Source organism: Botrytis byssoidea (genome assembly GCF_014898295.1).
Source record: "Botrytis byssoidea strain MUCL 94 chromosome Unknown BBYS_032, whole genome shotgun sequence".
NCBI lineage: Eukaryota > Fungi > Ascomycota > Leotiomycetes > Helotiales > Sclerotiniaceae > Botrytis > Botrytis byssoidea.
In genome coordinates this window covers 102,818-114,186 of record NW_024065873.1, presented here as the reverse complement: position 1 = coordinate 114,186, position 11,369 = coordinate 102,818, and the positions used below count along the sequence as shown (strand labels likewise).

General features: G+C 43.2%; 4 protein-coding genes across 4 annotated transcripts; 2 read left to right on the top strand and 2 right to left on the bottom strand.

The window, feature by feature from the left end:
• Positions 1-479: 479 nt before the first annotated feature.
• Positions 480-1,594, top strand: EAE97_010958 (uncharacterized protein; the record flags this gene model as incomplete). Its single annotated transcript, XM_038881473.1, has 2 exons — positions 480-785; positions 851-1,594. 2 exons carry the CDS (start codon positions 480-482, stop codon positions 1,592-1,594), a joined length of 1,050 nt encoding a protein of 349 aa, XP_038727632.1.
• A 33-nt stretch (positions 1,595-1,627) lies between these two features.
• On the bottom strand, positions 1,628-3,330 carry EAE97_010957 (uncharacterized protein; the record flags this gene model as incomplete). Its single annotated transcript, XM_038881472.1, has 3 exons — positions 3,004-3,330; positions 2,497-2,940; positions 1,628-2,449 (listed from the first exon to the last, which is right to left on the bottom strand). Exons 1-3 carry the CDS (start codon positions 3,304-3,306, stop codon positions 1,628-1,630), a joined length of 1,569 nt encoding a protein of 522 aa, XP_038727631.1. The 5' UTR covers positions 3,307-3,330.
• A 229-nt stretch (positions 3,331-3,559) lies between these two features.
• Positions 3,560-5,406, top strand: EAE97_010956 (uncharacterized protein; the record flags this gene model as incomplete). Its single annotated transcript, XM_038881471.1, has 3 exons — positions 3,560-3,708; positions 3,767-3,962; positions 4,018-5,406. The coding sequence occupies 3 exons, from the start codon at positions 3,560-3,562 to the stop codon at positions 5,404-5,406; spliced, it is 1,734 nt and encodes a 577-aa protein (XP_038727630.1).
• Positions 5,407-7,409: 2,003 nt separating this feature from the next.
• On the bottom strand, positions 7,410-9,329 carry EAE97_010955 (uncharacterized protein; the record flags this gene model as incomplete). Its single annotated transcript, XM_038881470.1, has 1 exon — positions 7,410-9,329. The coding sequence occupies one exon, from the start codon at positions 9,327-9,329 to the stop codon at positions 7,410-7,412; it is 1,920 nt and encodes a 639-aa protein (XP_038727629.1).
• Positions 9,330-11,369: the final 2,040 nt, after the last annotated feature.

The window sequence follows — 11,369 nt, the reverse complement described above, 5'->3', positions numbered from 1 at the left end:
GCGCAACGGGAGTCGTGCTAGATCTCCAAAATGATGTTCGAATTCTCATGCGCGTCGAATCGATCAGAAACTAGATGCACGACTTAATGCAAAGGAAAATTATGTAGTAATCAACGATTGAGAGATTGAGGCGCAAACACTATTGCTGTGATTCGCGTTGATGATTTTCTGGAGGGAAGGTCGCGTTTCGCTTGCTATGCTAAAGCTCAAGATGGAGCCGAAAACCAAAAAGCCAAGACTAAAATAATTCACGTGATGACAAACCAACCAAAGCCAAAGTTTACACCTTAAATTAGTAAGGCTCGGGTTATACTTTATTAAAAGTGTCAGGCACACAAACATGTCCCTCGGCTTGAAGCGGCACGCCTCCGATGGTGGAAGGAAAACATGGGGTAGTTATCTAGTACTAAGTGAAATTCATTGATGAGGTTCACCAACAATTCAGTCTTTCAAATTTTGTTTCTCTCAATTTCATAACAATGCTTTCACGAGCCGGCCACTCTATTTTACGCCAAGCGCGGACTCAATTACGAACACAAGCTGGCCCTACACCAGTAGCTTCCATCTCGGCACTCGCAAGACTATTATCATCACTTGCCGTCTTGGAACAGAAGGAAGGTAAACTTAACCATGGATCACTTGGAGCAGTCACCGCAGCACAAAAGCTGGGAGGGTCAATAACGGCGTTCATCGCGGGAGGCAACATAAAATCTGTAGCCGAAGAAGCAGCTAAAGTTGCAGGAATTGAAAAGATCATTGCTGTGGACAATTCTGCATATGACAAGGTAAGGAGACCTATTTGCTCACGACCGGTTCTGCCGATGAGCAGATTTTGATAATTTTGTTATAGGGCTTGCCAGAAAACTATGCTCCTTTATTGGTAGAAAATATTAAGAAGGGTGGCTTTACACACATCATCGCCGGACACACAGCTTTTGGAAAGAATCTATTGCCCCGCGTTGCCGCACTACTTGATGTTCAACAAATATCAGATATTACAGGAATCGAAAATGAGAACACTTTCGTCAGACCAATATATGCTGGTAATGCAATTGCCACTGTCGAATCTTCAGACGAAATCAAAATCATTACCATCAGAGGAACTGCTTTTGCAGCAGCAGCGGTGGAGGGTGGCTCGGCATCAATTGAGGAGGGAGTAGACCCTAAGATTGAATCGCAGACCGAATGGGTATCAGAAGATCTCGCAAAATCAGATAGACCAGATCTCGCCACTGCGGGTAAAGTCGTATCTGGCGGTCGAGGCTTGAAATCAAAGGAGGAGTTTGACAGAATAATGCTACCTTTGGCGGATGCTTTGGGGGCAGCCATTGGAGCGTCAAGAGCAGCTGTAGACAGTGGATACGCCGACAACAGCTTACAGGTCGGTCAAACAGGAAAAGTTGTAGCGCCACAGTTGTACTTATGTGCAGGTATCTCTGGTGCTATACAACATCTGGCAGGAATGAAGGATAGTAAGGTCATTGCGGCAATCAACAAAGACGCTGATGCTCCAATTTTCCAAGTCGCCGATGTTGGGCTGGTTGGAGATCTGTTCGACAAGGTCCCAGAACTCACCGAGAAGTTGCAGAAATAATGTACAATATTGTTAGTTTTAGAATTTCCTGATTTAATCTAAGACCTTGAGCATGTCTTCCACATTTGTAAACTTTTCTCGCTCCTTCCCGTTACTGTTACCTCTCCTTCGCTCGGCTGCATCAATCTTCTGCCAATCTTCCCAACTGACCCTTCGGCAACCCTTCTTGTCAGCCTCAGCTTTTACACCATCCCATCCAAGGCCAGAACCTCCTGCATTACCATTGAGGAACGCTTCATGTGCATACCAGTCTTCAGCTATCGTATCTGCAGTCGAGAAAGCATCCAGCATAGTACTTGCAATTACACCTGTCGGTCCTCGTTTTACCCACCCAGCACAATACATTCCGGGGATATGCTTAGACGAATTCGAAGTTGACCACCCTTCGTCAACATTGATTACACGGCCCAACGGATCATTTGGTATGATACCCAGGCTATCATTAAATGGTATATCCAGATCCGAGAATCCTGGCAGCGCTTCTGATTTGTATCCAATAGATCGAAAGGCTAGAGAGGCGGGAAGATCAACCATTTCTCCAGTACCATTTGCCTTAGCTGTCGGATCAAAGGGGTCTGAACTTAGTAAAGTTTTTTCAAATGACATGCCACCTAACTGGGAGGGGGACTGATGACTTTGGTTAAACGATTTTGGTGAGAGGCAAAAGTCAAGTGACCATGATTTAGCCGCCGACTCCAAGGAAGCACTTGACCCCTTTTTGATGATTTCCATAATTCTCTTCGAAGCTCGAGGTAATTTCGATATGTCCTCTGGGATTAACGATCTATCAACATGATGAAAAGCCACCGAATCTAATTTCGCCAGCTCACGGATTTCTTTGATTGTGAATGCAGCCTGTAATCATTAGCATAAACACGCTCCACTCGCCCCATAAAACAAACCTGCAGAGGACCTCTTCTCCCCACTACCCTCACTCTTCTGACTTGGCTTTTTTGCAAAGTCTCAATAGCTCTCTCCGTGATATCGGTAGTTCGCAATATATCGGGGTCCTGCAAGAGGATTCTTGCGACATCTAAAGCTACATTGCCTTGTCCGATAACTATTGCTTCATCGCCCTGTGTAAGATCTGGGTCAAGATCCGCATATTCCGGTAGACCATTATACCATCCAACAAATGCCCGCGCCGAATAAATACCCTTCAAATTGTCTTCTCCCGGGATATTAAGTGTACGATCGCGAGATGCGCCATAGGCATATAAGATAGCATCGTAATGTGGCAATAGCGAAGCGAGAGGTAAAGCTCCAGCGTGATCTCCTATAGATACATTCCCAATGAAGTTAAAGTTCGGCGATTCAGCCACCTCGTTGAATTTATCTTGACAATTCTGTTTAGCATTAGCACAACTTTTTCTCGTCGTTCGGTCTGGATCTGGCTAATTGAGATTTACCTTCACCTCAGGATGGTCGGGAGCAACGCCAAATCGTACCAAACCAAAAGGTACTGGGAGATGCTCATACATATCCACGATTGAATTCTCAATTTTGGACATCACCTTATAAGACGTATAAAATCCAGCAGGTCCTGACCCAATGACAGCCATCCTAAATGGCCTACCATCGTGAGCTCTGGGCTTCTCAGTAAGTTTTCTGGTAGTATTTGTAAACGCCCTTGATCGAGTGATCAAACGTATGCGTTGCTGTGCAGAATTCGCACATCTTGTGCAAATCCAAGGACTCGCGATCCTGTTCATTTTCTCTCGCTCTCAAACGTCATATGAAAGCGTTCGGAAATCTTTATCGCATTGTCCGATAACGCTGTGCGCTTCGTAAAGTTATCGTTTGTTGCTGTGTTAACGAAGCTTGCATCTAAGTTTGTTGATCCAAGCGCTAATCTCCAGGATTATATCACAGGTTATACCCTTGATTCATTCTTTGCAAAATTCACGTTCCTGACTTCATTCCTGCAATATTCAATCTGTCTTTCATTAATTGCTGTCAGGTATAATGGGTATCCAACCTCCCTTCATTTATGATCCAATCAAAACAGATTGGTCTTTTGATCCAAAAGCTGTCTCCAGAGCGAGCTTATCACCCCAGGCACCACGGCCAAAGCGACCAGATGGTCCTTTGGTCAACTTCAATGCACATCCTGAGTACGTTTGAGTATGCCTTTGGAGATTACTGTAAAGAATACTGATATACTTTCATCAGTTCTTATCTCATTGTTCCTTCTGGACATGGGGAGTCTGAACCAATGGACCCTTGTGTCAAGAAGAGAGTCAAATGGACTAGAAAAGTCGCATTGGTATTGCGATGTATTCAAGTCTTGGCAGCAGTCGGCCTTCTGATCATGTCAATTTTGATCACGGGCTTGGATATGGTGTCAGGGTGGATTATGAAGCTTGCGGTATGTTATCCCCATAATGCGTCATATCAACTACCGACTGACTGATATGTCTCAGCCCGCAGTAGCAATTATTCATACCATTTATGGGGTATATCATTTAGCGCGAAGATCCGGCGGCAGAGCGCCCGGATCTTCAGCATCATATATGGTGTTTGCATCTTTGACTGACATAAGTATTGTACCATTTTATGCGTATATCTCCCTCGCAGCTAAAACGAAACAAACTACTTGGACTACGTCTCTTTCTGATAAGACTCTTCTAACAATTTTTACCGACATTCTTTTTTACGCAGCCACAGTTGGAGGCGGGCTTCATTTGATTACTCTTGCTATATCTCTATATCTCGCTGTCACATTCCGCAAAATCAATCAACTTCCCCCGGATATGAATCCCCTGGAAGATAATCTCACTTCTCGTCACAAGCGTAACAAGTCATCCATTTCAACTTTCACCACCATCACGGCTCCATCTGAGAAACGACTCTCAAGAGGTTCCAATCTTGAGGATAAGCGACGTTCTGGAGCCGCTTATGAGGATCTCGATCGCCCTCCTACAATACCTTTCTTCCACACGCGGACAAATTCCAATGATTCGTTCCAAAGTAATCAATCCTCACCTCGTACATCTCGCACAGATTCTCCGGCTCGCTATAATGCTTACAAGCCCAATCAACCACCCCGTCACTCAGTTCCAGACTTCAAGGCAGCACCGTCAATCTCATCTTCCCCAAAACGCGCATCTCATCAGTCGTATACCTCAATTCCCGCCTCTGATTTATCCTTTCACACAGCTGAAGAATCCACTAGCAATGTCCACCCTGATAGCGGCGTTATAAGTTGGTTCACTAGTGATTCTCTCAGTAAGAAGGGCGATCGCAGTAGCGCATCAAGCTCTCGGCCCCACTCGCCCAAAAAACCATCCACTTCCATTGAGTCTTCTTACCATCCCTTACCGCTTGATCCTGCCGCAGCCGACGATTATGATGACAATTTCCATCTCCCCAATCCACTAATGGAAAATCCTCCAACACCACGTCACAATTTCCCCTCCTCGTCATCCAAATACTCCTCTCAAGCACCATCCGCAATCAATCCAGATGCCGATGAACATATTGGCAGTCCAAGTGCTGATATAACCGACGAGCCATCTTGGCCTCTACCTCTGCGTTCTCCTGAGATTCGCGAGCTAACACCTAAGCCCCTTCGTACACGTGATTCGGGCTCGGGTGATAGCTTCAAATCAAAGTACTATGGAGATTTGAAGCCTGCAACACCGCCTGTTATGGTTGGCGGGGATGGGCGACAGGTTAGCAGTGGGACTGATTTCACGGGTCAACGTGGAAGTTACAGGAGAGATGTCAGTGGCAAGATTGCTGAAGAAGGGAGAGGAGGTGGCGTGTGGGGAGCAAGGCTGAGGAACATAAGTGGGTTGCAGGTCTTGTGAATATACTAACCGTAATAGTGCTTGGACATGAGATAACAGCCGAGGAGTAGAGACTCATGGTGAAGCTTCTCGTGTGGAGCTTTAGAGACCTGAAATCATAATGAAAGAGTCGGAAATACAAACCAGTTTCTATAATTGGTTGTAGATCTACTTTCGAAATTAGAACATCATTGGAAATATAAGATTCCATGTACATCATATACCACTTTCTACAGACACGATGCTAGGCGCTAGGCGTCAGTATTGGTTATGAAATAGTTACAGAGATTTGGATGTACCAGAATATGGATAGGATCTGCGAAATTGTTAAGCTTGGTTCACGTTGGTATGTATCGAGGAGGGAAACAGGCTCATTGTTTACATTTTTGGTTTTCGCGACTTGTAATTTAGGATTAATATGTATTGTGTATATCTGATATTTATAAACCATTGCTCCGTTGAATGTGTTCTCGTGACAATTGCTAAGCCCTTAGTAGACAACCACGCTTCGCCAGTTCGCCCATCAATCTTCAAAGAAACTCATTTCATTCTCAATAAGATATACATGAGAGAGACCTTCGTCATAAGGTTATCTAAGATTCAAAGTGAATCAGAAGGCAATTCTATCTCCAGATTGGGTTTCGCTTTATCCGGATTCCACTTGTATACCGCCAACCCAAGATTTGGAGGAATACTGATCAAAGCGACATAAAACACCGAGCCGCAAACTATTTTAATGAAAATTACAAGCCAGATATAGACATGTTTTCGTGTTTTAAACCTGTGTCGGAAATAAGTCGTCTGTCACCAAGTCCTCCAAAGGCATCGCGGATAAGGAACCCCTCTCGGGTATTTAATTCACCTCGGATCTCGAAAGTAGAATCGATTGTCTAATCTAACTTGCATTGGACCATCCAGAACATAAATCTAAATACTTAGGTGTATACTATGCACATCAGAGACTACTATCTGACAGTTATAGTTGAACATGCTCAACTTAAGATAATGACTCGACGGAATGAGAAAGGGCTGGAACAGCGACTTGAAGGCTAAATCGAGTGGTATTTCTCAGGAAAATGACTGCTCCTCGCTTGAGTATTAGATTGATAATTCGTACCGTCCTCGCACGTGAGAAAGGCTCAGACATGCGGTGGAAAAAAGGTGGTGCTAGTAGGTATTCTTGTTCGTCTAAAGCAGTAACAAATATTTGGGACAGGAAGATACATGGTGAGAGGGTATAACTGACTCACAAGACATAGGAAAAGAGTCTAAGATATCATTTCTATTTATATTTACTACCAAGAACAATCACAGTGAGATGGGGCAAAGACACATGCTTCTGTTGGCTCTCGAGCTGTTAGACCGGTTCCTGGGAGGGTTAGAGGACCAAATTGGTCGATATTTTATAATCAAGAGGTTCAAGCTGTATCATAAAGACATGAAACGCGGTTCCCCGATGACAGTTTACAGTACTTGAGTATATGACTAGTGCCACCGCATCTACCATCTTTTGTGCACTGGGAAACCTTTGCAACTTGGACACCAAAAGTCATAATAATTTTTCATTGGAGTGGAGTTTTTATTCTATTCTGTTCTGCTCTATCCTGATGATTCCTATTCCTATACTGATCTGGTCTGGTCTGATCCAAGCCTGCTCTTATCCTAGTGTCTATTCCGTTCAATTACTTTTCGTATCCTACTGTAGACGTATAAAAACGCCCAAAACGCCAAAACACCAAAACGCCCAACTCCTGAACGCCAGAAAGACAACATAAAAGCACAAAAGCAAAACAAAGTACAAAATACAAGATAATCAAACAACAGACAAACCCAGAAAACAGAAAGATTAAAAAAACAGACCCAAGTGAACAAAACAATTCATGTTCCTTAATAAAAAGAGCTCCTATGTCTCCTCTCTCTTTTCCTCCTTTCTTTTATTGTTCTTTTCTTCTTTTCTTTCCTCTCATTCCTTCGCCAGTAGTGATGGTGCACGTGGTAGTGGACGTCACCACGCGTACCGGCGTCTAGGCTAAAAAAGGCACCTCCATCTTCTCATTCTCCTTGGTGCATTCAGCCGAGGGGCTAGAAGAGCTTACAGCTTTGCTCTCCCATCCCTTCTCAGTACTGGCCCAACGAACACGGCGGTGTTCCTTGTTCTTCTTACTTCTTTTGCTCTTGTCGAGCGTTCCGGTGCGTGGGTTGTAGCCCGTAACACCAAGATAATCGTCGGTCCGATCGCTGGCTGGACCAACATAGTCTTCAGCAGAGTGTTTCTTAAGTTCAGAATACTCTTGGATGGGTAAAGCTTTTTCCTCCATCTTTTCTTCAACAGCTCTCTCAACTCTCTTCTTACTCTTGCTGCGCTTGTGGCTGCGTGATTTAGAGCGTGAATAACCAAGGTAATCGTCAGTGAGGTCACTGATCAGATCGATATACTCCTCAGCAGAAAATCTTTGAGGCTCAGACTTCTCTTGAATGGGTAAAGCCTGTTCTTTCATCCTGGCTTGCTCTTCCATCCTGACCTTTTCTTCCATGATGGCTTTTTCTTCTATCATAGCCTGCTCTTCCATCATAGCCTGCTCTTCCATGCTGGCTTGCTCTTCCATTCTAGCTTGTTCTTCTATTCTAGTTTTTTCAGCCCTGTCTTCCTCTATGCCTCTTGTAACACTGGCACGCCAAGCTGGCAGCAACCAGTCTTCCACTCTTTCGCTTTGACGATGGGCAGCGCTGGGATGATAATCGCAGAAACACCAAGCAAAATGAGAAGAACAGGTGCCATGGCGAGGGCAGTAGAAGGTTGGAGCTTCATCCTCCTCAGTGGACTCAAATGGGACGGATTCGAAGAACATTGGAGCGTTCTGCAAAGCTTCAAGGGCATCTTTGGCTTGTTGTTTGGCGTGACCCCTTTCAGCCCGATTGTTAGGGTGCAAGGCCTTCAAAGGTGCCAGGAGTTCCTGAGTAGAGGAAAGGCATCGACGAATCTTGGCTCGGTATCTTTGACGGTGGGAGACTTTGGTAGTCTCCAATGGGGTATGAATAACAGACTCTGATGTTGAGCCTGAATTTGAGGAGGGAGTATCACTGCTGAGCTCGGAGACTTTGGTTGTCTCAAATGCAGTGTAAATTACAGACTCTGATTCAGAGGCTGACTTTGAGGTCGGCTCGCTGCTAAGCTGCGAGATCTTTGAGCGAAGCCTATTGCTTTCCAACTCTTTATTGAATAATTTTGCTTTTAAGTCGTTGATCTCCTTCTCCTTTGGAGATACGACGATGGTATCGATACCATCTTGTGAGTAGATAGACAGAGAATAATCTGAAGCAGACCATTGCTTCTTTTGGTAAATGTTACCTGAAGCTCCTGAATTGTTCGCAACGGTGATATCGTCTGTATCGACAATGTTGTCCAAATGAACATCATTGTTCTCATCATCATGATTGTCTGAATCAATGTGATCATTTTCGTTGATGTGACTGTCTGAAACAACCTCATCCTCTAATTCAACGCATTCATCCGAAGAAATGTTATAGCTGGAGAATTTTGCTTTCAATGTCTTTGAAGACAGACATTTTCGAAGCTTAGCCTTGCACCTCTGGCGGCGCGAGATTTTGACCGTCTCATCATGAATGATCGTGTCTGTGGATCCTTTAGAATCATTAGAGAAAATGTCTTGGTCAAGCTCGCTTTGCTTCTCCTCCGACGAGTAATGGATGACGGTCTCTGCGGTGTCTTCAGAGGTGAATGACTTTGAGTATTCTTCCTCTGATGAAGTGGGGTTATTATATTCAGGCTCTTCTGTTGAGGCTAATTTAGATCCTTTGGATCTTCTGAAAAGCTTCGAGCGACGAAGTCTGCGAGGTATGATGTCTTTAGCACCGTCCATTGCAGTACTATAGACGTCCTCGGTGACAAAGTAGCCGTAGTAATAGATGATGTTGATTCCCATGATGAAGGTATCAAGATGGTATAATGGTTAACTTGTTGTATGGCGTTTGAATAAGGAACTTGGATGTTCAAAATATAGTCGAGTAATCGAGTGGAATACTGATTGTAAAGAGATAAAGCTGTGATACTGATTTTTAAAGTGTTGAAGTACGAATTTTGAGAGTCAAAAATGTGTATAACGAGAAATGTGCAGTATCAACTTTGTCTGAAGAACGAAGAGAGAAAAGAGAAAGAGAGCAAGAGAGAGAGAGTAAATGTGGGGAGTATATGTGAGATGAAGCCAACGACAGCTTTTACTAGCAATCATCTGGTCTTCAATGAAGTCATGAAGAAAACTTCTCCGCTAGTGGTCAATTGTATGGGGATGGAGGCAGATCCCCAGACCACTAACGGAGAAATCTGTAGTTCAGTAATCCTAGCCGTCTCTATCAAAGCCTTAATCGTTTTTGGCGAGCTTCTAAGCATGGTCTAGCAGTGGTAGAATAGCACTGCTATGGACACAAAGAGGCTTGTATATGTGCCATTTGGTGCTATTTGATGGAAGATTCGGATCGCTCCTGCTTAGTTCGGCAAATAATGTTGGCTCCCTACTAAATCACTCATAAATTTGTCCATGTACTAATAAAGATCGCCTTACCTTAGTAGTTGTATTGTGATGTACTATAGATCTTACAAGTAGCTAGTATTATCTGGAGTATGGTATTATGTTTGCTTACGACATGGGACCATACCAAAAGGATGCGGTCGATCACAGGTTGACAATGTTCTTGATACAACACACATTCAATATATAGTCACAGTAAACAGCTCGTGTTTAATGTAAACTGCAGCATGTCACTTTAGTCTGATGCCCATTAACATTATCATATAGCCGCCTGAAGCATTAACATACAATGTCTAAAGTTTTGAAATGCTTTGCTTTGGCGATACTTGCAAGCTCACAACATTTAACATGCCGGTATAGGGCTATAGATCAAAACTTAGTATATAGAGTGTCGTTTTTCGGGAGAAGCTAATACCAAACTACGACAGTGGAAAATACAAAACCGACAACGAAAAGCATCAAAATGACAGCACTAGGCTAAGCCCTGTTTCAAGAACGGGTCCGCCTTTCTGTCTAAAGGCCAATACTAGCAATCTACGGCTCAGCCTTAATAAGTTCGTTCTTTGGCGCTAAGTAAACCAACTTTCATTGAGAAGGAACTAGCACACGTCAACACCAAACCTTATATTTTATGCTATAGATGTTAACAGTCCTTTCAATATTAACATCACTCGGCTATGGAAAACAGCCACTATATATGAATCGTGAACTTTATCTATGACTATACATATTCATTGCATTGACGCTGTATTTATCTCATTGCAAGATCACCTTAGCCAAGCAGAATTTTGTATAGCGCCGAACTTCGACATCGGTGTAGCTAGTTTGTTTAAGCAGAATTGCAATTCCATCTATCGATCGACTAATTTTTTTAAATGCCATGTACTTACTAATGGAACGAATATTTTAGACACCGCAAACTAGTAGGATCGACTTTAGTCTTTCAATACCCTCATGAAAACTATTCTTTCCAAACGCAAAACCTTGGTTTTAATGGGGCGGAATGTTTGATTGAGTTAATGTAAAAGCATTCAACCCAGATTGTGCTCGACATTTACTTCAGACTGAGAAAAACACCGTGTAGACGTAAGAAAAAGCATTCAGAAACAATGGAAAAGTAATATAGAGTTTTCCAAAAGCGGGCTGGATCAAGCACTAGCATGAAACGAAAAAATCTCAACTTAGGTTGAGATACAAGTGATCTCATACAACACTCTCCTTAACCACACGAGAAATAAGCGAGACGGTGAAAGTAATTGACATACGAGCGTCACATCAATTCCAGTATTTGTTAAAATTATACACACGTACAAAGGAATAATATTTGGTAATGGTATTTGTCATTACTATAGATCGTGCCACCATGTTACCGAACCTGTTAGACTCCTAAAAATGCATTGTACAATTGACTTAAAAAGAATAGAAATCCGCTATGAA